The following is a 23,412-nucleotide window of genomic DNA, read 5'->3' as shown; positions in this document are numbered from 1 at the left end:
AACCACGATGGCTCTGTTCTCCTCTGAATACCAGTTGCTGGAAACCACAGGAGGGAGAGTTGCTGTTGCGCTCAGGCCCTGCTAGCCGGCTTCCCAGAATAGGTGTCTGGTAGGCCACTGTGAGAACAGGACGCTGGACTAGATGGGCCACTGGCCTGATCCAACAGGTTCTTTTCTACCTACGTTTGTCCGTGGGTGTGCATGTGGTGCGCGTATGATAATGGAGCATCCCAGGTGCTTGCCGTTTTGGACAGTTTGTGGGCATGCCGTCATGATGACTTTCTGCGCTTCAAAACATCCCGCTTCGCCCCTGGGGTTTGGGCGCTTTTAAAATCAGCCCCCCTGGCAGACGGGTTCTGTCAATGGCAGCCAGGCCTGGAATGTCTCCTGTTGTTTTCCATCGCGGAGCAGCTGAGTCCTTTCTCCCCACAGCTCACAGCTGGAGTTTTACTCCTAAGAATCCGGGCAGGGCTCCAGCAAGGGGCCCCGGCTTGGGAGACGCATCGTTGAGGAAGCCGACCCCTTGATGGGGGTCAGCAGTGGAGAGCCTTTCCGTGACCTGGTGTGCGTCCCAACAAAACAAAAGTATGCTCTTTGGAGGTCCTGACCTACTTCAATCCTTAACGCACCCCCCCCTTCCTTCCTTGTGGCGTGGAGGAAACCAGACCGCTATGGGGTAAAAGAGAGGCTGTGTGTGTGTGTGTATATGTGTGCACTTGACGTGAGGGGGGGGGAATGGCTTCCCTAAAAGGAGTGGGAATGGATTTGAGTGTTGCCATTGCGTAGCTCTTTGCAAAAAGCAAAAAAAAAAAAAAGGAAACAGAGGGAGAAATAATAATAATAATTAGTAGTAGTAATAGTAATATTTATATCCTGCCCTTCCTCCCAGTGGGAGCCCAGGGCGGCTAGAGCTGTTTGTGGGGCGGTTACATCCTGCATTCATCCAGATTTGCATGCAAGGTGTTTATTTTATTTATATATATATATATATATCCCGCCCTTCCTTCCAGCAGGAGCCCAGGGCGGCCAGGTGTTAACATGTCTTCCCTTTAAACCAGCCGTCCTCAAACTTTTTTCGGCGGGCCGCATAACGCTTTGCCTGCCTTAATCATCCAGAGGCATTGTAAGGCGCTGTGCTGGATGCCGGTTCGTTCTTCGTTGCATGGTTGCTGCCTCTTTTATTTCTCGTACTGCCTTTTCTTGTATGAATTCTGCGGAATGCAAATGGTCAGGCAATGAAATGTCAGGCAGAAAAGAAGCGGTAGACATGGAATTGAATATCGTGCAGCATCTAGCACAGTGCGTCACATTTGATACAAGAGGCAGAAAAAAATCATGAAGAAGTCTGCAAGGATCCTCGGCAATTTTGTAAGTGGTCCAGGGGGGAACCACCGGCTTAGTGCACCCAGGGGGAACACCTGCTAGCCCTTGCTTTACATACTTGAAGGGGGACGGTTTTGCTGTCACCCCTTGGCATCTGTGGAGAAACTGAAGTGGCACCTAGTGAGACTCAGGGGTGTCCCCCGATGAAGCCAGGCCTCGCCTCCTACAATGCAGAGCCTCCTGTGTGCCAAGAAAGCAGTGCCGTTCCCCATTGCTAGACAATGCCAGGAAGCCTCTGGGCACGTGAGGTATGCAGAGTGTGGCCTGGGGCGTCTTAGCAAGCTTCTAGCCCTCATGGTTGCGGCTGGCCTCTGTTGAAATCTCAGAAACTGGAGGAGTGGTGGGGGAAAATTTCCAGCGGTTGGAGCTCACAGACCCTTCAGTGTTGCCACTGCCCTCCCCGATCCCATGGTAACCAAAAGCAGAAGATACGATGCAAATATGTAAAATAAACAAACAAACAGCAGTCTGAGTTATGCAACCCAGGAGAGATTATGCAAGCCTCCGACGTCCACAGTTATGTATTAATTTAACAAAATGCACCGTTAAAACAAGAACGGGTTCAGTGGCTAATTCAGGCAGGTGACCGAATCTGGCTGTTCTTGGTATGGAGGTGGAGATTCTTCGCTGCAGATGGCAGGGAATGTGGGCAACAGACTGACACTAAGTGCCGGTGGCGCCATCAAGGCAATGCTTTGGGGCAGTTGTCCTGGGTCCCTGCTCAGCAGAATGGGTAGGTCTGTGCCGTCATGGCACGCTACCATCTCAAGAGGGGCTCCTTGTTAAAGCAGTTGAAGTCAGTGGGGTGGGGAAAAGGCTGTAGCTCAGTGGTAGAGAATCTGCCTTGCATGCAGGAGGTCTCAACGCCAACCCCCAGCATCTCCAGGTAGGGCTGGGAGAGACTCCCTGGCCGAAACCTTGGAGAGTCGCTGCCAGTCAGTGTAGACAGTACTGAGCTAGATGGACCAATAATGCAGCTTCCAACGAAGTAAAGAGGGACTCCCCCCAATTAGATCATCAAGAGTCTAAAATGATTTCATTGCACCTTTGTTAAGCATACACAGGATTCACAAGCAATTCTCTGGAAAGGCTGTTGGTTAAAGCTTTGGTACACACCATATCTTTAAAGCACATTTCAATCACTGTACTCCCCTCCCCAAACTACAATTCCCAGTGCCTTTAACAAACTACAGTTCCCAGGATTCTTTTTTTCGGCTGCAGCTCAGTGGCAGACCATCTGCTTTGCATGTAGAAAGTCCCATGTCCGATCCCCGGCATCTCCAGGTAGGGCCGGGAGAGAATCCTGCCTGAAATCCTGGAGAGCTGCTGCCAGTCAGTGTAGACAGTACTGAGCCAGGTGGGCCAGTAGTCTGACTCAGGATAAGCCAGCTTCCTAAATGTGCTCTAAATGTATGGTTAGTACGCAGCCTTCGTGTCCAAGCAGCACTTAAACAGAACATTCTTGCCCCCAGCGCACTTTTTAACCACATACCTCTTGCATTTAAATGCTTCTGCAGTTTTAGCCGGAGGCCTTGAGCGATGTTGATGCGGGTGGCAATGTTGTGATAAACAGCCAGGTTGCCGGGTTCCCTGGCTCCTCCCTTGAGTGGTTCCATGCTCCGGGTCACGGGGCGGGACATGCTAAGCATGCTTCATCCAGGTGAGGCTGCGTCCGTCAGGGCGCGTGAGTGCCACGGCGGGGAAGCTCTCTTACTCATTGTTTTGGAAGGAGCCAGGCATGAAGAATGTGAGCAAGCTTTGTCGAGGATGGAAAATATTCCTCACCAAGGCCAGAGCTCCCCTGCCGAAGAGGCGGCCACCCTCAAAAAATGGGCCCTTCTGGAGACGTCTGGTGAAGGGAGAGGAGACCCCGGTTTCCATCATGTTTCTGAAGAGGCACCAGCTCAGGAAAAAGGTCAGAGGGGTGGCTGGGATATGGGGAAGTTTAGCCTTGCCCTGCGATGGAGCCTTCCAAATGTGTTGGTCTACAGCTCAGGATGGCTGATGGGAGTTGTAGTCCTGCATTTGTGGAGGGCACCTTGCGGGGCGCTGCTCTACCCCTGGATTTGAGGACCTGGGTTTGAATCCACAGGCTACTTAAACCCCACGTATAACTCAATCTTTCTACGGATCTGTGACTTGAGCAGCTGCTACCAAATTATTTTAAAAAGAGAAATGATGAAAGGGTCATTTCCCCTGGAGCTATGAAGGACCTTCTGCTCTGCGACTCAGAAAATCTCTTCGGTGATTTTCTGCCAGCCCTTGGGGGCCAGGCGGGAGGATACCCCCCCTGTCAGTGGCAGGTTGCTTCTGAATACCAGTTGCTGGGAATCACAGGAGGAGGGAGTTGCTGTTGTGCTCAAGTCCTGCTTGCGGGCTTCCCTTTGGGGCATCCGGTTGGCCACTGTCAGGAACAAGACACTGGACTAGAGGGGCCTCATCCAGCAGCCAGGCTCTTCTAAGGTTCTTACGTTAGGAACTTGGGGGGGCGAGAACCTCTGTCCTCTGCAGGATGGCGCACAGTCCCATCTAGGGCCCAGCAAGGGAGGTTGTAGTCAGAGGTGTTGGCAGACGCAACAGATCCTGCTTGGCTTGGGCAGGATTTCTGACAAAGGTTTGATGCAGGAAACCTTCAATGCCTCGATTCTGTATTAGGAGTTTTAGGAGTTACAGTTCTAAATGTTGATGGTGGGGATGGGAGAAAACAGGGAGGCTGGTTAGGTTCTAACAACCTTTCTGAGAGTTGAGTCACCCTCCTCCAAGGTCTCTGGCATGAAAAGAGTATGACTGAGAGTGGTTCCCTCATGTAAATCTGCCTCGTGAATCAGTGGTTGTGCTGAGCTGATGAGATCTGGAGCTGGATCTCTTAGATCTTTTCAGGAGATCAGCAAGGATTCAGACTCAGTTCTCTGGGTCCCTCCAGTCCAGTGTCTTTTTGGCGGGTGTATTTTGCAACATGGTCATTGATGCAATGATAGTGCTTTAGTGGCACATTGGTACCTGGACCATCCACTAAGAATGGACTGATCTGTCCATTTTGGCTCTCATTTTTCTAATCTTTTTCTAACATTTCCACAGCAATCTGCAATTAAAAAAAAAAGCCTCATGAAAATTAGTCAGTATTTTAGTGCGAATTCCTCCTAAGAAACAATTTTTTGTATGCAGTTTTGAGCAATATACAATTTTATGCAAGCAATTTATCCTAATAATGCATTTTTGTATGTTACTTTCATTAGTATATTCATTTTTATCCACACTTTCCCCTAATATATGCATTTTTGTAAACAATGGTTGGTTGGAAAACTGCATTGCAAAATTCAGATAAGTGCAAAATTTGACGGATGGCTGTGTTGCTTTTCTCATATTGGTTTGGAAAGTGTGAATTTCATAAATTGGGCTTTAAATGTGAACTGAACTGAGTTTCTCCTGCCTCTCTACTGTCCATGCATCATTTTGCATGATTAGTTGTTTTATTAGTTGTTCTGTAATGCTTTCCCAATGTTAATCCCATTATTGCCGCCTGGAAAGGCTCCCTTGCGGTATAGCACAGCAAAAGTGAGACAAAAAATAACTGGGTATTTGTGGTATGAGGAATTATGGGATTTCAGCAGGAAGCTGTGGGACATGCACTGACTGGAAATGAAGCAGTATGTCCACCTCAAAACTTTTGCAGGTGCCATGTTCTTTTTTTCTTTTTAAGTGCCTATAAACCTATAAGTCACAAAAGTTACTAGCTCAACTGCCTACACATGCATTATTTTATGTTAGTCATTTGTGGCCTACAAGAAACAAAGAACCAATGTTTGAACAATCGTCTTGTTTTGTCACCTAGAGAAGATTCTCTACTCACCGCAGGTGATCTGGAGAGCAGCTGTTTTCAAGCCTGGTGACCCCATCATTTCCCCTGCTCCTCATTATTTCTGGCAGAGAAAGGATGTTAAGGGAAAACAGGGAATGGAGTTAGAATAGCAGGAAATGTGGTGCACTGAAATCTGGGGTTCCAGGTTCAAATACCTCTTTCTTTCCCCTGTGGGACCTTTGTGTGAATTGGGTATCTTGCAATTACGCAGCCTTCATTCCACATTTATTTTCTAAAAAGTGAGAATATTAGGGGGCAGTTGTGTGAATAAAAGGGTGGTGGTTGTTTTAAAGTCAAATGCAATTTGGTAAAAAAAAATATTAAACAGAGGTTTCAAAATATTATTGGGTAGCACCTCTTCACCATGGCCTTTAACAGTATGAGATGTATCTTGTTAAGACCCACCCTATTTCTGAGATTGCAATTTGTTTTAAACTGTTTGTAGGGTTGTGTTTTAAATTGTTGCGACCTGCCTTGGGACCTCGGGGTGCAGCACATGTAAATAATAATTAATAAATAAGAACAGCTGCATAGAGACTTTACTCAAGCAATAAGGTTAGCGCTGAGACTTCTTTGCAGACAAGACTTCTCCCTAGGAGAGAAGCAGATCAGATGTGCGAGGCGTGCCGCAGGCATCACGACACAACATCTTCAGTTGCCAAGGTATGTCTCTTGCATTAATTTGATAGGGCTCGGGCAGAGACAGCAAGGGATCTGCTGAGAGCCATCTGGGTTTCGTGAACTGAAAATGTCTTTTTTATGAAGATCAGTTGGGCCAGAGTGGAGCAAAATGCAGCCTCTAAGAGAGGGGTGGCCTGGGGGCAAATGTAGCCCACTGGCCCTCTCTATGTGGGCCTTGGGACTTGCCCTAGGCCACACCCCTCAGCAGTCCTGCTCCATGCTCTCCTTGAGTGCTTTTTCATCTGACTGGCTGGTGTCCTTGAACTGCGATAATGCCTCTTGCTTGCTGGGCCTTAGTGTGAAGGGGGAGTAATTAATAATGATGATCATAATAATCATAATAATGATAATAGTAAAAAGTTAGGCGTGCCTGAAGCCCACCGCACAGGTTTTGCTGATTCGTTGACTCGGCGCACAGCGCTTCGGGTGATTGTCAGGGTTTCCAAAGCCCAGCGGATAGTGGCTTTGCAGGTGATAACAGTCAGCTGGTTGTCGGTGCCTGCAAACTGCCTCTTGACTGAGCCATGTCTTTATCTGGCCCACACTTGACTAGTCAAGTGTGGGGCAGGCTGCCATGGCTTTGCCAAATCAGCCTCACAGGCCTAATCAGACCCGCAGGCTGAAGGCTCCCCGCTGTTCATCTACTGATGAAACCCATTAAAGCCTGGAAGCCTGGTCATTAGAGGCATAAATGAAGGGTTTAGTCACCTGCTGTTCTCTCTAGCTCAGGATCTTTGGGGTATGTGTCTGTACAGCTTCCTGATGATTACACACACACACTCACACACCATACTGTACATGAAGAGACTGAATTGCAAGCATGACGATGTGGCATGCGGCTGTCTCCATGGAGATGGGGCACGGCACTCGCAGGGCTGATGGAGGGGAATGAGGGAAATCCATCACCAAATGTCTGTTCCTTTTGGAACTAAATCAGCATCAGCAGCCTGACATCTGTAAAGTATTTTGGTGCTGGCTTTGCAGTTGTTGCGATTGGGGAGGGAAGAGGCCCTCCCAACAAGTACAAATCACGCTTCTTCGGAATCCCCGCAAAAACAAATTAGTTTTTTCCCTCTCTTTCATGCTCGTTATCTGTTTTCTTTGCATTGCTAATTGATGCTCCCTACCTATTAAGAAGCCAGCCGGCAGTGCGTAAGGTCTTGATTGCGTACAAATTTTGCACGCGTGTCTTTTCTGGAGAGTGTTGCTCTGTACCATTGGGGGTTAGGGCTTGGATCTCTGTCTCTCAGCTTAACCCTACCTCACAAGGTTGTTATAAGGATAAAATGGGAAAGGAGGGGAAACTATGTAGGCCGCCTTGGGCTCCTTGGAGGAAAGGTGGGATAGAAGTATATTGAGAAATCATTAAAAACCTTTGGTTGGTTGATGTGATGAACAAGAGTAGAAATTTGGTGCAGGTCCAATGGAAGGGGATTCCATAGCCGTGGGGCCACCGTAGAGAAGGATCTCTCCCATGTGGCGACCCACCTAAGCACCCTGGGGGGCAGACACATCAGGAGACCCTCTGCAGGAGATCTTAAGGTGGTAGCAGGATGGTATGGGGGCAGGCGTTCTCAGGGGTGGTTGGTGCCCATTTGGGACTAGTAAGGCAGAAGGTAGAGTCGCCAACAGTGGACGGAGCCAGAGCCAATGATAGGCAGAGCCTGAGCCAATCACGTTCTACTTTGTCCCCATCCTCCTTCTCCCTGCTAAGTTCTACAAGGGGTGACACTGAGACTGACAGGCAAGGCCACTCCTCCTGACTACTTGTAAGCAAGAAGACAAACAAGCGAGGGCAGACTGAGTTGGTGGGATAGTGCACCACTTGCTTTAATGGACCAGCCTCTAATGGGCAATCCAAAAAATAGCTTGGGACCTTTAAAATACTGTAAAGGTGTGTTACCAGTTATGACATCCTTCAGCTACCCTATTTCCCTCACACGGTATGAAAATAGTAAATGAGTGGATTGCCTGTCCACCTACGTACAGTAACACCTCAGTTAACCAGTCCTCCAGGAAGGAAGCTCCTTTTAACCAAGGCTTTTTTAAAGATGAAATTGATCAGCTTTGCTCCGCTATGGATAAGCTGACAAGCGTAGCATGTGTTTTTAAATAGCTTTTTAAAAAATGTGTTTTTAAATTTGTATATTTGTTTTTAATGTTTTTAATTGTTGTAAACCGCCCAGAGAGCTTTGGCTATGGGCGGTATACAAATGCAATCAATCAATAAATAAGCCTGTGCCTTTGCTTTAGGGTAAAACTGACCAACTTTGCTTTGCTATGGATAAACTTTCAAGCCTATACCTTTTCTTTAAGGTGAAACTGACCAGCCTTTGCTTTGCTATCCATAAACTAACAAGCCTGTGCCTTTGCTTTGCTAGGGTGAAACTGACCTGCCTGTGTCTTTAATTTGCTATCAATAAACTGATAAGCCTGTATGTTTGCTTTTCTTTAAAGAGATCTCTTGTTTTCTCCCAGGGCTGGAGAGGGAAGGTAGGCACCCTATAAAGCCCCATGTTATTCCTACCTCTGGTACCAAAGTTCCTGTTAAAGAAGTAATGTCCAGGAATGCATGTACTTTGTTAACTGGGATATTACTGTATTTTTTAATTTTATTTTTAATGGCATGTTCAGCTCACTTCAGATAACGAAAAACACATTCACCAAAACCGGATCTTGGCTGCTAGTCAGCCTCATCGTCCGTGGATGGAGAATGTTTAGGGGCCCAGGCAACGCAGAAGGGTGGAGGTTTCCTTAAGTCAAGGATCCCTGATGTTTTTTGGCACTGTTTATTTCCATGAGCCCTTGCTTTAAAAACCTTTGATTCTTGTTTCCGTTGCTAGAACCTGTAGCAGGAGGAGGAAACGGCCAGCAGATCATAACAATACATTCGATGTTGGAAATTTGGCAACATGCTGGTTCAGGCTGCAATTCTATATATGCACTTACCTGGGTGTTTGTTAACACCCAGGGTTAACTCAATAGGGCTCGCTTCTGAGTAGGCAGGTATAGGATTGTACTGTTTATTTTTATTTATTATCTTGTTGAATTTATATCCCGCCCTTCCTCCCAAAAGAGCCCAGGGCAGCAAACACATAAGCACAACAGTTTTAACAATAGCAGCAAATCAAGCTATAAAGAGTTACAGATAAAAACACTCTAAAAACAGTTGCAGATAAAAACATTCTTCCATCCAGTCATCTCTGGGTTGCTAGGACAGTCTCCTTCAGCCATCAAATGCCTGGGTAAACAGGAACGTTTTCAGATTTCTCCTGAAAGTCAGTAATGAGGTAGACAGGCACACCTCACTGGGGAGAGCATTCCACAAACCGAGCCACCACTGAAAAGGCCCTGTCACGGGTCAAGTCAACACCAACTGGATACCTGCAACCAACCAAGTTGTGGGGAGACGTAATCAGTAGTCAGAGGGCCAGTGTGGGGATCAATATTCCAGCTCTAGAACATGCACTGGACAAGTCACTTCCTCAGCCTGTTTCCCAACTGGGAAATAGGCATGCTAATCACCCAGTAGTGAGAGCCATTGTGATATGGTGGTTAGAAAGCTGGGTCTATTGTGGAAAACCCTGGGTGCCAGTATAGGATTGCCAAATTATTATTGTTGTTGTTGTTTATGTAAGGATTTATAAACCACTTCCCAGCAAATGTTTCTGAAGAGGTGAAGTTTTTTTTTTAACAAAGCATATAGAATAAAAATGAAATATACATCACAATCTTTTTAAAAAAAAGACCTTAAAAGAATCACATCACACAGTTCCATACGGTACAGAATATAAAATGGCCAAGTTGTTGTTGTTGTTGTTAGTTGCCCATCTGGCTGGGTTCCCAGTCACTCTGGGCGACGTACAAAAGAAAAGCATATAAATACATTAAAACAATAACATCTCAACCAATAATAATAAAACCTAACCCTCCCCAAAAGCCTGCCTGAAAAGCCCGTTGTTTTGAAACCACTTCTGCCTATTAATTAATGATATCTATATCACCGTCCCTGCTGTTTCTCCAAAGAGCACAAGGCAGCATACATGGTCCCTCCCTTGCTTATCTGCACAACAACCCTGTGAGGTAGGTTCAGCTATGGTCCCCAATGAGCTCTGGCACTTCTATCCACTGTCAGGACAAGCTTCACCTGCTGATGGATCCTGTTAAAGGAAGGATCCACCGCTGGAGGCAGTTTGTCTCTGAATGCCAGTTGCTGGGAATCACAAGCGGGGAGAGTGCTGTTGCCTTCGGGCTCTGCTGGCGAGCTCTCCAAAGGCATCTGGCTGGCCACTGTGAGAAGAGGATGCTGCACTTGCCCTGATCTAGCAGCCAGGCTGTTCTTACAGTCCAAAGGTCTGGGATGATTTGAGTTGTAGTGAGGAACGGACAAATCTGTCACTTTCAATTTCTCTCAATTTCTAATTTTTGCAGTCCTTCAGTTTTCCACATTTAAAAAAGCCCTCATGAAAATCTGTCAGCATTTTGGTGCAAATTTATCCTATTGCACACATTTTTGCAAGCAATTTTCCCTGATGCATTTCATATGTTCTTTTCACGAAAATATCTGTTTTTATGCATGCTTTCCCCAAACTTACGCATCTTTGTACATGTTCTTTGGTGGGAGGCCGGCATTGCCAAATTTGCAGAAGTGCGAATTTTGACGGACGGCTGCGTTTCAGTTCACATGTTGTTTCAGAAAGTGCCAGTTAGGTAGGTCCTCCCTCAAATTCGAACCGTCAAATTCTTTGCTACTCGTTGTAGTCTAGCAACATCTGGAGGGCCACACTTTCCTCATCCCTGCTTTAAACTGACAAAAGGAAGGCATCTGTGCCATTTGCAAAGGAGGCCTGGGTTTACAAAACCGGGTGCGAAATACTGCTTGTCTTTTTAACGGACAATGCACCAGATTCGGGGAATCTCCTGGGCCCTGGACAGGTATGAATTATTCAAGCTTCTTTCCACCCGCCCCCTGTGCCTTTGGGAGATGAGGATGTGGTCCTTTTTGGGGGGGAAACAAAAACATGCGCTGCGGGGACAAGAGAGTGAGCCGCAGGTGATTGGGGCTACGTCGACCACCCCTCCCCTCGACCCCCTTTCCAGCTTCCCTGCTTCTGCCTGCAACGGAGGACTGCAGGCAACGGTGTTGTGCCTGCCGCAGGCTTCCAACAGCAGGCGGAAAAAACACACACCACTAAACCTGTTGTGCCTTTGGAAGCAGACAATGCAAAGGCTTGGCGCAAGAGCCAGGCATGCAGATGGATCCGGAGAGCCGCCTGTGGCAGGCATTTGGGTGGAAGCAAAGAGAAGGGTCTGTGGCGCAGGCAGGGAGCAGGCATGAGGCAAAAGGGGAGCATCCCACACGCTTTGCCCAGATGCTTTGCGCCCGGACACGCATGCGGAAGCCTCTCCCTGGTGCCTCCCTTTGATTTGCCACGGGAAGGAAGTCTTCAGTTGCAGCTGAGACGAGCGCAACATCTTGTCAGTGAGATTTTTGTCGGCCTGGGCCAAGGCTGCCACAGCAGGGCTCTGGAGGGCTTGGCAGGAGAAGATCCAGAATCCCAGTGAGGGCAAAAAAAGGAGTCGCTTGCCCAGCTGGAAGATGGAGGCAAAACCTTTGTTCAACATGCAGAAGGCCCTAGTGCAGCCCTTCCAGATGTGCATGCTGGATATTCCTCTGAGCGTGCAGGACGATGATGTGAGTACCACCCAGGTGGCAGGTTGAGGGGGGGAGCTCGGGGGGGCAGCAGAGGCTGAGGGACGGGCACTCCGGATGCTTCAGGGTGGCGAGGGTCTTATTTGACGGCCCAGTTTCTTCGGAAGGATGGTGGGCGCAACTTACCTAGGGCGAGTTGATGGAGAAGTTTTGGCAGAGCGGCTGAAAATCCAAATGTCCCACACACTTGCATGCGTATGCTTCTGCATCATGCTCTTGCGCACCTCCCGTTCATTTCTAGTGGGGCTTGCACAAGAGAATTTTCCTCTGGGTTGGGTCCATCTGCCCACCTGCTGCCCTTTGCAACATCCACAATTGGATAAATAAGATAAATAAATAAATAAAAGATAAGTTTCGGTTAAAGGCCAGCAAGTACAAAATAGAACACAGTCCGTTGCCCAAAGCATGTCAGCTTGCTTTTTTGCTGGGCCGGCCCTTACACTCACCAAGAAGCTTTGCAAGGCAGGGTGAACCGAGGTAGCAGCAGGTTTTCCATCCGCTTCAAAGATCGCTGTATGGGAGTTGTGACTTGGCTCTTGGGTAACAACAAAAACTGCTAGGCTGGAAGGGAGGAGGTTTCTTCCAGAGTTTGCTGCATCTGTGGTCGCTACCTGAAGAGTGCCGTTGATCAGAATATAGAAAACAGGAATGTGCCTTGTATCAAATCAGATCATCAGTACTCCACTGAGCTCAATCTGGTCCGCTCTTACTAGTAGAGACTCTCCAGTTTTCAGTTTTCTTTCTCAGACCTACCTAGAAATTGCAGAGATTGAATGTGGGATCTTTGGCATGAAAATCAGATGCTCTACCATCAAGATTCTAGTCCTCAAGGTTCTGAATAAAGGCTGCTTTAAATAGGAAGCTGCCTTACACTAACCGTTGCTCCATCTAGCTCCATGTTGTCTGCACTGACTGGCGGCAGCTCTCTGGGGTTTCAGGCTGGGGGTCTTTTGCAGGTGTGACTGGAGATGCTGGGGATTGAACCTGGCACTTCATGCATGCACAGCAGACGCCCTACCCCAGAGCTACAGCCCTTCCCCTCACAAGAAAAGAAGGCTCTAATCCTCATGGTTCTGAATAAAGGTCTGATTTAAATAGGAAGCTGCCTCATACCAAGTCAAACCATTGCTCCGTCTTGTCTACACTAACTGGCAGCAGGTCTCTGGGGTGTCCGACCGGGAGATGCCTGGGTTTGAACTAGGAACTCCTGCATGCAAAGCAGATTCTCCACCACCGAGTTCTAGCTATTTCCCCAGTGCAGGTGAGCGTCACTCTACTTCTGCGGAGCTCCCAGAGCATTCCCATGTGAGCTGGCTGGCGCACGCGCAGGCCAAGGCAGTGTAGTCAGGGGAGCAGAATTTCCGAGGAGGAATTTAGCCTGCTGAGTGGAATTCTCCCTCCAGGCGAGGCTATAAATCACCTTCTCTCTGCCAGGCCCTCTTTCTATCCCGGCTCTAAGCTCTGCTGCATTCTGCTGGTTGGCGCTGACTTAAGGAAGGACAGCAATGCAATGGCTTCCAGCCCCAGATCCATCATCGTGATGAACGAGCAAACCCCGTGTTGCCATAACGATGGGGACAGAGAGGACTCGTGTGTTTCACCAAACTTTGGGAAGGGGGTGCAATGTGCCCCTGTGCGTGCTCTATAGAGAGACACATTCCCCACCCTGTGAACTTGTGACATCACTGACCGCCTAATAAAGGGTTAACCACCCCATTGCTCCCTGTTTTGGAGATGGGAGGGGTTCCAAGCCTCATACTGTCCTGCAGCCTGTCAAAGATTGCCCGATGGAGTCGTTGCTGTAAATATAAGCCATAATTAGCAACATCTCTGGGGTTTGGCCTGGCTGAGGTCACGGCAGCCAGGAGGATATACCTGGGTGGTGACCGATGACAGCCGCGCACCTGTCTGGCTTCGGCGTGACTTGGAGATGCTTTGCCGTCATAACAAAGAGCCAAGACTTTCCACAGATAGGTAGTGCCAAAACCCATCCTTTTGGCTCTGGATTAGAAAGCGCTTGGGGCAGGGAGATATCACTGCAGCACGTGAATTCAGAGACAGGTAGGGTGAGATGGATATTAGTTTGTGGGATGTTAATTTTCACCAAGAAAAGCTCCGGAGCCAAGTAAGCTGGCTGATTGAACACACAAATACAAAATCGCCGCCAGGCCTCAGCCTTCGGCCCGGGTTCAGTCCCAGAACACGTGAAGTAATATTTAGGCCTGTCAGGTAAATGAAGCAGGCTTTAATAGCCATTCACCTGTGGCGAGTAGGAGTTCCCTCCAAGTGATCAGATAGGGGATGTTATGGCTGTACGGAAAATATGTGCTGCCAATGACGTACAAATATTCCTGTCTGCATCTGTACTGGAATTGTTCTGAAGATGTTTTGATTGGTTTATCACTTGTTTGCCACTTTGTACTCTTTTGGGGACAAATGGCAGGATATTATTATTATTATTATTATTAATAATAATAATAATGATAATGGTAATGGTAATGATAATGAAAATCCACTAGATTCCTTGAATGTCCCCGTGCTTAAAGTATCCCCAAATATGCTTAAAACTGCATATTTTGAAAGATAAAATGTTGATGAATTCAAATGGAAATGTTTGTGTGGATTTAAGAAAAAACTGCAGAATGCTGTGGAACCTTGATGGAACAGATTTTTTCCAGTGAACAAATGGGAGAGCGATTGAGACTGGAATTAGACTCTTTTGCCCATCCATACTTTCATTCTGCTTTTGGATGAGGCTGGTCGATGGCCCCAGAAAAGAAAATGGTCACAGCTACAGCTTGAATCATACAAACACTAGAAGAGCCTGGCTGCTGGATTTGGCCAAAAGGGGCCCATCTAGTCCAGGATCCTGTCCTCACGGCAGCCAACTAGGTGTCCCAACGGGAAGCCTGCAAGCAGGTCCTGAATGCAACAGCAGCTCTCCCCTCCTGCGGTTTCCAGCAACAGGCATTCAGAAGCGTTCTGCCTCCGACCATGGAGGTAGAACATGAGACCACACAAAAAAGTTCTGCTGGATCATCAGTCCAAAAGCCCATCTAGTCCAGCCTCACAGTGGCCAACCAGATGCCCATTATGGGAAGCCCCCAAGCAGGACCTGAGCGCAAGAGCAACTCTTTCCTCCTACGGTTTCCAGCAACTGGCATTCAGGGGTATACTGCCTCTGACAGGGGAGGGAGAACTTAGCCAACGTGGGTATTCCCCTAGCATAAGAGAATTGTGTGTGGGGGGGGCACACCTCCCAACCACCCCAGTTCACTGAGCAAACTGGGTGTTGCAGGGACAGGATGGGGCATGAAAACGTTCCCTCGTGAGCTGGTCAAAGCTGCAACTTGCTTCGCTGCGTGGTCCTAATGATACGTGATTATACAATCGCTGTGCAAAGATGGGGGGGAGGAGACAGTGGACAGAGGGGGGAGGAAAATGAACGGTGCAGCCAGGAAGGCATTATTTTTCTCGGCAAAGCCAGCGCCGACAGAGTGCTGCCTCAGCAAGGTGACTCTCTGCCAGCCGCTGATTCACCAGCCGAGTGATGGTTCCCTAGTTCCTGGAACCTTTCGGGCACACGGTTGTGAATGTCTCTCCTCCACCCCTCTGTCTTTAGTATAAGGAACATTTATATTAGCTTCTCCACACACTCAACACACCCTGCTCTGTCTTCCATCCAGCATCATTAGTAATGTTCAAAGGCACCTTGCAGCCTGGCAAAACCTGCCTCAAGGAAAAGATGTGGCTTGGAGACACTCTGAGGGCCAGATAGAGAAGCCCAGAGGGCCACATATGGGCCCCGGGCCTGAGGTGCCCCATCCCTCCACTATACTGGTACGTACATAATGGATTGTATCCAGTGTTGGTTCTACTCAGAGTAGACCCGTTGAAATTATATATTATATTATTTTACTGTTAACATTTATATCCCACCTTTCCTCCGAGGAGCTCAAGGTGGCATACATAGTTCTCCCCTCCCCATTTTATCCTCACAACAACCCTGTGAGGTAGGTTAGGCTGAGAGACTATGACTGGTCCAAGATCACCCAGTGAGCTTCATGGCCGAGCGGGAGATTTGAACCCGCGTCTCCTAGGTCTCAGTCCAACACTCTAACCACTACAATGCATTGGCTTCTTAGCCCAGCATCCTGGCTAACTAAGGTTAATTCATTTCAGTGGGTCTACTCTGAGTAGAATTTACAACCCCAGTGGATGGTGAGTGGCACACCCTGGTTCCTCCTTGTAGGAGGAAGGGTGGGATATAAATTTAATAAATTAATAAATACACGACAGAAGGCCAATAGACCCAGAATTTATTTATTTGTTATTTTCTTTATTAAATTTGTATCCTACTCTTCCAAGGTCACATCCAATCCATACGTACTTCCTCTCCCTGCGTGATGTGTGCTACTAGTGGATCTCTCTGATGCAAGGTTAGGGATGAGTGAGTAATTTGATTTAATTTGCATTTCAGGCCAAATCGATCAAATTTCCGCTTTCCAAAACAATAAGAGAGCTAAAACACAGCCATCCGTCGAAATTCTCACTTATTTGAATTTTGCAATGCAGGTTGCCAGCTGAAAAAATGTTTACAAATGTGCTTATCTTTGGGTGAAGTGTGTGTAAAAATGAATATATGAGTGAAAATAACGTGGAGAACTGCTTTATGAGGAGAAATGGCTTGCAAAACTGTGTACAGAAATCTGTTTATTAGGAGAAATTCACACAAATGCTGGATAATTTTCATGAGGGTTTTTTTTTTTAGTTGCAGATTGCTGCAGAAATGTGCAGAATTGAATTTAAAATTAGAAAATGAGATGCTGAGAGAACTGAAATGGACAGATCTTTGCATCCCTAGCAGATTTGATTTTTTGGTGGGCAGAGCTATCCTTGGGCAGGGGCCCCTCCCACGCCCAAGTGCTGCAAAGTAGACCCATTGAAAATAATGGACGGGACTAATTTGTTGTAGCTCCATTAATTTCAGTGGGTGAACTCTGAGCAAAATCTCATTAGATACAACCCTCTCTTTTTCTTTTTTTTAAAGCATAAATTATTTTGAGTTTCAGTGTGGCTTTCACCATGTAGCCAAGAGAGCGCATCAGGATAAATGGGTTGACCTGCGATCCTGGGGATTTCTGTCTGTATTTACTTTTAAGGGTGATTTTTTTTTTACCAAAAACGCCTTTATCCTCTGTGCATTTGTTCGCTTTGAACAGTGACCCAAGATTGAGAGAGAGACGGGAGAGTTTCCTTTTCCAAGAACTCGTTAAAGTGAAGGATTTGGATTTAATCTTGTTGAACTCCATGGGACTAGGCTGCTTTAAATCCTAAAAGCGGGAACACGCGACTCTGCAGGAGTTGTTAGAGTGCAGCTCCCATCGTCCTTGGAGGTTGGCCATGCTGGTTGGGGCTGATGGGGGCTTGGCATCCAACAACAGATGGCAGGCCAGGGGTCTCCCACCCTGGTCTAAGAAGAGGCATTCCTCCCTCTCTCTTCTGAGGGAATGCCTCCTCGAACCCGTAGAAGTAGCAGTAACTTGCAGGCAGTAAGGAATGCTCCTTCATACATCAAGGATGAGGCACCTGCGGCCTCTCAGATGTTATGGGACTCCCAACTCCCATCATCCCTCAGCCATGCTGGCTGCAAGGGCTGATGGGAGTTGGAGTCCAACAGCATCTGGAGAGCCATGCGGTTGCCCACAGGAGCTTGTGCCCCAATGACTCTGATCCCCTCTGAGAGTCCCTTCTTAGAGACCCCAGCGTTAAGCAAGCATGGAAAGAGTCTCTCCAGCCCTTTCAGGGAGTGTTTTCAACAGCTGCCGGCGGCGGATCCACCTTCGGGAGGCCCCCTTCCCATTTGCCCTCTTGGGATCTGCAAACACAGCAAAACAATGGGGAGATTTCCTGCTTTCATCTTGCCAGGCTGCTAAGGTTCGAGATCAATCATTGTTACTTAAGTGGTGGCTTGGTTAACTCTTTGCCTTCCTAGCTCCCACTGAATTCTTGTTTCTTGCCTGCCTACTCCACCAAGGCAGGCTTTCTAGAGATGCAAGTTTACCAGACACATTTGTTTTATTTCTTTCTATGCTTTGGTCTGTGTTTACTGGCATCACTCCCTAACAGTAAAACATTTTGAGGCACAAGAAGAAGAGCCCTTCCAACCTCCATTCGGAATCTTATTTGAGTTGCTGTTCTGGATATGCCTGCTGATTCAGTGGAAACGTAGTTCAGAGCAATGACTCACACAGGGGTACAACTAGGAGCTTCTTCTCAAAGCAAGAAGGCTGGCTTTCTCTCTGCATTGGGAGGGACTGATGATCCAGTCAGTGACATGGAAGAAATGTGTGTGCGCACACGCACACACACACACACACACGCGCGCGTTATCAGCTGGTTGGAAATAAGTCAGGTGAGAACAGTAGATCATACAGAGAGACAACCTTATTGTCCCTGAATTTGTTCCAGGTAGGAGTGGCTAACCTGTGGCCCACCAGACAACAAAGAGCCTTGTGGCATCTTAAAGATCCATAGATTTGTTGTGGCAGATTTGTTGCGTTGGGTGGCTTTTAAAGAGGATTAGGCAAATTCACGGAGGATCAGGCTATCAGTGGCTACTAGCCATGATGGCTCTGTTCTCCTCTGAATACCAGTTGCTGGAAACCACAGGAGGGGAGAGTTGCTGTTCTGCTCAGGCCCTGCTAGCCTGCTTCCCATAATGGGCGTCTAGTTGGCCACCGTGAGAACAGGACGCTGGACTAGATGGGCCACTGGCCTGATCCAACAGGTTCTTTTCTACCTACGTTTGTCCGTGGGTGTGCATGTGGTGCGCGTATGATAATGGATCATCCCGGGTGCTTGCCGTTTTGGTCGGTTTGGGGGAAGGCTGTCATGATGATTTTCTGCACTTCGAAACGTCCTGCTTCGCCCCTGGGGTCTGGACGCTTTTAAAATCATCCCCCCTGGCAAATGGGTTCTGTCAATGGCAGCCAGGCCTGGAATGTCTCCTGTTGTTTTCCATCGCGGAGCAGCTGAGTTCTTTCTCCCCACAGCTCTCATGCGTGTCTGGAGTTTTATCCTGAAAGGATGGTAGACCTGGTCTAGCAGACAGGCTCTTCTGACGTTTCTGTCTTTCTGTGGCCTAGAGCCCACTTGATCTGAGGCATGAAATCTTAGGCTGCAGGTTATAATTTGGGGGGAGAGAGAGAGAGAGAGGAAGAAAAAGAGTAGGACTTTAAAAAAGCTTTTTTTCATTTAAGGTCTACTTATCTTGTATACACCTAACTTGTCTGTATTTGCCAAGCAATGATAACCCTTTAATCCATGATTAGAGCCTGCCCACACGCTGGTTACCACAATAAGCCTGGGAGAGCCTTTAAAGTGCCACAAGACTCTATGGCCCCACCATCGGCGCTACGCATTTAAAGTGGCGCCATACCACTTTAAACAGTCATGGCTACTTCTCCCCAAAGCATCCTGGGAACTGTAGTCTGTGAAGGATGCTGAGAATTGTTTTGAGACCCCTATTCCCCTCCCAGACCTACAATTCCAGGAGTGGTTTAACAGTCAACCCCTTTTTCCAGGGAAGAAGACAATCTAAGCAATCAAAGAAGCAATCAAAATGCAATCAGAAATCATGCAGCATCTAGCATAGGGCATTACAATTGCTGCAACAGGCAGAGAGAAAAAAAAACATTAAATGGGCCACCAAGACCATCAGCAATTTGAAGTGGTCCATGGCAGGTGAAAAAGTTTGGAAGCCACCAATGTAGGGCTTGTGTTTATGTACACTGGTTAGAAATAGAAATGACTGAGCAGTGTATGATTGTTTTAAATAAATAAAATGCAATAACTAGATGCAGTAGTTGTAGTCATAATAATCATACAGTAATACCTCAGTTAACAAATCCTCCAGCAAAGAAGCTTCTTTTTAACAAAGCCTTTTTTGGGTGGGGGTGGGGACACAATCTGACATGGTCAGAATGTGGCTCCTTGTCTACTGGATTGCAGCTACTGCACGCAGCTCTCTCACATATGGCTGGAATGGCGCTCCTTGCCGGGTGGTGCAGGCGCCTCCGCAGTAAACAGTGCTTCAGGTGCCCTGGAAGCACTACTTACTGCAGATGTGTCTGCTCGAGCGTAGGGGAGGGTGGCAGAGAGAGAGAGGGAGAGAGACCAAGCACGGGAGTGGCAGTGGCCACTGCCCCTTGCCTGCCTGCTCGATTGTACTGAGAGGAGAACTATGCTGAAAGCTTTAGATTGCTATAGCAAGATGCTACATGATAAAAGAAAAAAGGCAAGGCAGGCATTCCTGGATGCATTTTGGAAGAAGCCTTCAAGCGGACTGTAGGCAAGGCTTACCTGACCTGGTTGTTTCATTTCAGACATGTGTATTGTTAGTTCAGAATAAAAAGTCTGCTGAAAGATGTTGAACCGCTCCTCTTTTTTGTGGCGTAGGAGCCTACGGTCTGCATCTGTGTTGGAATTGCTTTTTAATATGTTCTTAAACTTTCTTTTTTAATAATAATAATAATATCCCTATTCCTTCCATCTTATTCCTACCTCTGGTACCAAATTTCTGTGAAAGAAGTCATGTTCAGGAGCACATCTACTTTGTTAACTGAGGTATTACGGTAATAATATTTTTATTTATTTTTAAAAAATATTTCTATCCCACCCTGCTGCCCTAAAATAGGGCACTTGGGGTGGCTCACAATAAAATCATGCACAACAACAACAATAACAAACTAACTGCTTTTTTTTGCTGTTCCTGCACGAAGATAACAATCCAGCAGCGCCGCCTCGTTTGTCCGGTAGAGGGCATCACTTTGCTTTCTTCCCTCACACCCCCCCATCTCCAACGGGGGGGGGGGGGGAGCGAGGAGGAAAACGCTCCCAGCGTCTGGTTCCGCTTTCGCTCGCTCTCCCTCTCTCTCCAAGCGGGTGACATCAGGGCTTGTGTGCCACGAGTGGGCGGGTCGCATTCCCCCCCAGTGTGGAGCCGATGAGGAGCCAGCAGGAGCCGCTTGGCAGCTGAGCTCCGAAGAGGGAGGAGGGAGAAAGGAGCCTAGGGCAAAAGGCGCAGGGCGCGCGCGCTTTCTCCCTCTCCAAAAGCGCACGGAGGTTGGCGAGAGGGGACCCTCGGTACCTCTCCAAAGCGCGCCGCGCTTGGGCTCTGACGCTTCTCGCCTTTTCCCATCATGGAAAGGTAGCAGGAGCGGAGCCCTCTCGTCTCCCCGCCCCATGGTGAACCTCATGTGGTCCGAGCTGCTGCAGGATGAACGCCCCAAAGGAGCCGCCGCCGCCGCCGCCGCAGGGGGAGGCGGCGGACGCGGCAGCCTCATCAGCCCGGAGAAAATGTTCGAAGGTTCCCGGCGGCTCCGGAGCTTGTGGGACGGGGTGAGGCTGGAGGTGGCGGCCGAGAGCGCCAGCCCCGTTGTCTTGCACAGCTTCACCCAGCTGGATCCGGACCTACCCCCGCTGGAGGTAAAGCCCCGGGGGACGCCGGGGGCTCGGCTCGGGAAGCCCGTGCGCCCTAGGGGTGGGAACGGCGGTTGGAGGGTGCCGCTTCTCGCTCTGCCAGGCCGATCCGATGCCTGCTTCCTCGGGAGTGAGGGGGTTTCATCGAACTCGGTTCTACCCGGAGCAAACCCACGGAACTTCACGTACCTAAGTTCGCCATTGTCGTTCATTTCAATGGATCTGCTCGGAGTAGGACTGACTAAAATCCCTCAGTTCCATGATTAGGCATAGCGCAACTTTTGAGTAGGCCTGCTAAAGTGTTGGGGGGGTTGTTTTGAGAATTGATGAAAGAGAGGGCTGCTCTGTCTTAAGTGTTCCCTTTTGTTTAAGGTTTTATAAAATAGGCAACTTGGGTTCTCTTGGAGTAGACCTACTGATTAGCCATGGCCATTAACTTCAGTGGGTTTACTCTGAGTACAGCTGACATTGAATTACAGCCCTATGTTTTGAGCTGACCTCTCACCTTGTTGTTATTATTGAGAGCCAGTGTGGTATAGTGGTTAGAGTGCTGGACTACGACCTGGGAGACGAGGGTTCAAATCCCCACACAGCCATGAAGCTCACTGGGTGACCTTGGGCCAGTCACTGCCTGTCAGCCTCAGAGGAAGGCAATGGTAAACCCCCTCTGAATACTGCTTACCATGAAAACCCCATTCATAGGGTTGCCATAAGTTGGGATTGACTTGACGGCAGTCCATTTAATTTTTATTATTATTATTATTATTTATTTTATTAATTATGTGCAATGATTTAGCTTATTATGATGTCAGTGGGGCCTGAGTTCAAGTAACTATGGCTTGTAGTTAAACAAATTCTGCTCAGAGTAGGCCCATTGACATGACCACGCTTAAGTTAACCATGCCCATCCATTTCAGTGCATCTACTCTTGAGTAGGACAAAAGTTGGATCCAACCCTCAGCCTTCCACTGCTTAATAGGGCGGCTGCCTAGCCCAAGTCGGCGTGTGCAGGGGATCCTAATAAGAGGCCCACACACCCTAGGCGGCTGTTTTGAGTTTGTCTCCAGTTTTCCAACCCTAATGTTTTAACTTTAGGGGTGAAGCCTGACCTGTTAGACTTGCTTCCTCCCCCCCTTCAAAATTCAAGCCCTGTTGTTATGTGTGGGCATGTGCGGAGAGGGGTAATGCATCTCAGTGCCAGAATTGGGGTCACCCCATGGAGCTGGTTGAAAGCAGCTTTCTTTAAGGTAAAAGGAGGCATTGTATTCACTTTGTTGTTCCCTTTCTGTTACTCTTCTTGTTCCTTTTCTAGTGTATCTCTTCTCAGGTTTGTGTGACCGTGTACTTGGGGTATTCTCCCCTCCCTCCCATTTCATCCTCACAACAACCCTGTGAGGTAGGTTAAGCTGAAAGAAGGAGCACGAACTGCTGACTTGCAACCTTCTTTCATGCAACCCCGCCATTAACTTATGCCACGAGATGTGGCCTCTAATTTGGATTGCTTTGATGATAGATTTGGCAAATTTGGGGCTGGTTTCAGGGACTTTTGGCCATGATAGCGGAGGCTGCTTAATCTGTGGGTTGGTGGTTTTTACAATGAATTTTCAGGCTCTGTCGGTGATGAGGAAACTGTGGCCCTCCAGATGTTCGGAGCCTCCCAACTCTCGGCGGCCCCAGCTGATGTAGCCAATGCTCAATGTACCAACATCTGGAGGGCCCCAGGTTTTCCACCCCTGGGCTGTGTGAAAGTGGGAGTGTCTGAAGCGCCTGGCCCCATGGAGGATAAACCTAGATGGGACCGTAGGGCCCCAAGGAGATGGATGGATTGATTTGCCGTCTGCACAAAATCATTGGACTAACTCTTGGGACTGCTGAATCTGTGTGGAGCAAAGGAACAATACCAATACAGTTGAAAATCCATATGAACGTTCAGTGGGGTGGATGTGCCATCCCCTGTCTTCAGCCACAAATCCACAGACATGCTGTGTACCATAAACCACGTAAACCGCTGGTGGTCCATGGACCACAGTTTGGGACCCCCTGGGTAGACTGTTTTTAAGCAGGGTCCTCCAGCTTGTGGGGTGAGTTTCAGGGGCCGTTAGATTTATGGGAAACCTAGTTCTGTGGACATGCTTAGAACAGGTTACCTGAATGACCACCTTCTCCCCATATGTATCTACTCAATTGCTCCTGTCAAATGGAAGTGATGCCGGTGACTGCGCGGCAGAAGTGCCGTTTTAGTAGTGGCTCCCTGATGATGGAATAGCATCCTTAGAGAGGTTCGCCTGGTACT

General features: G+C 48.1%; 1 protein-coding gene across 8 annotated transcripts in view; it reads left to right on the top strand.

Moving 5' to 3' along the window:
* The window catches only part of RALGDS (ral guanine nucleotide dissociation stimulator), a 104,325-nt gene that overhangs the window by 11,371 nt on the left and 69,542 nt on the right, over positions 1 to 23,412 (top strand). For 3 of the 8 annotated variants that reach the window (XM_061604233.1, XM_061604230.1, XM_061604229.1), the window contains exon 1: positions 20,591 to 21,125. The exons of 1 other annotated variant lie outside the window; for it this stretch is intronic. In XM_061604233.1, coding sequence (XP_061460217.1) covers positions 20,883 to 21,125 — 243 coding nt within the window. In that variant the 5' untranslated portion in view covers positions 20,591 to 20,882. Of the gene's footprint in view, positions 1 to 3,118; positions 3,299 to 11,443; positions 11,619 to 20,589; positions 21,126 to 23,412 lie in introns of those variants that run through there. 4 more of the 8 variants (XM_061604231.1, XM_061604235.1, XM_061604236.1 and 1 more) reach the window with 4 other exon arrangements.

This window comes from Rhineura floridana, chromosome 20, assembly GCF_030035675.1.
Source record: "Rhineura floridana isolate rRhiFlo1 chromosome 20, rRhiFlo1.hap2, whole genome shotgun sequence".
NCBI lineage: Eukaryota > Metazoa > Chordata > Lepidosauria > Squamata > Rhineuridae > Rhineura > Rhineura floridana.
The sequence above is the reverse complement of the archived record's forward strand: the minus strand, read 5'-3'. Positions and strand labels throughout refer to the sequence as shown.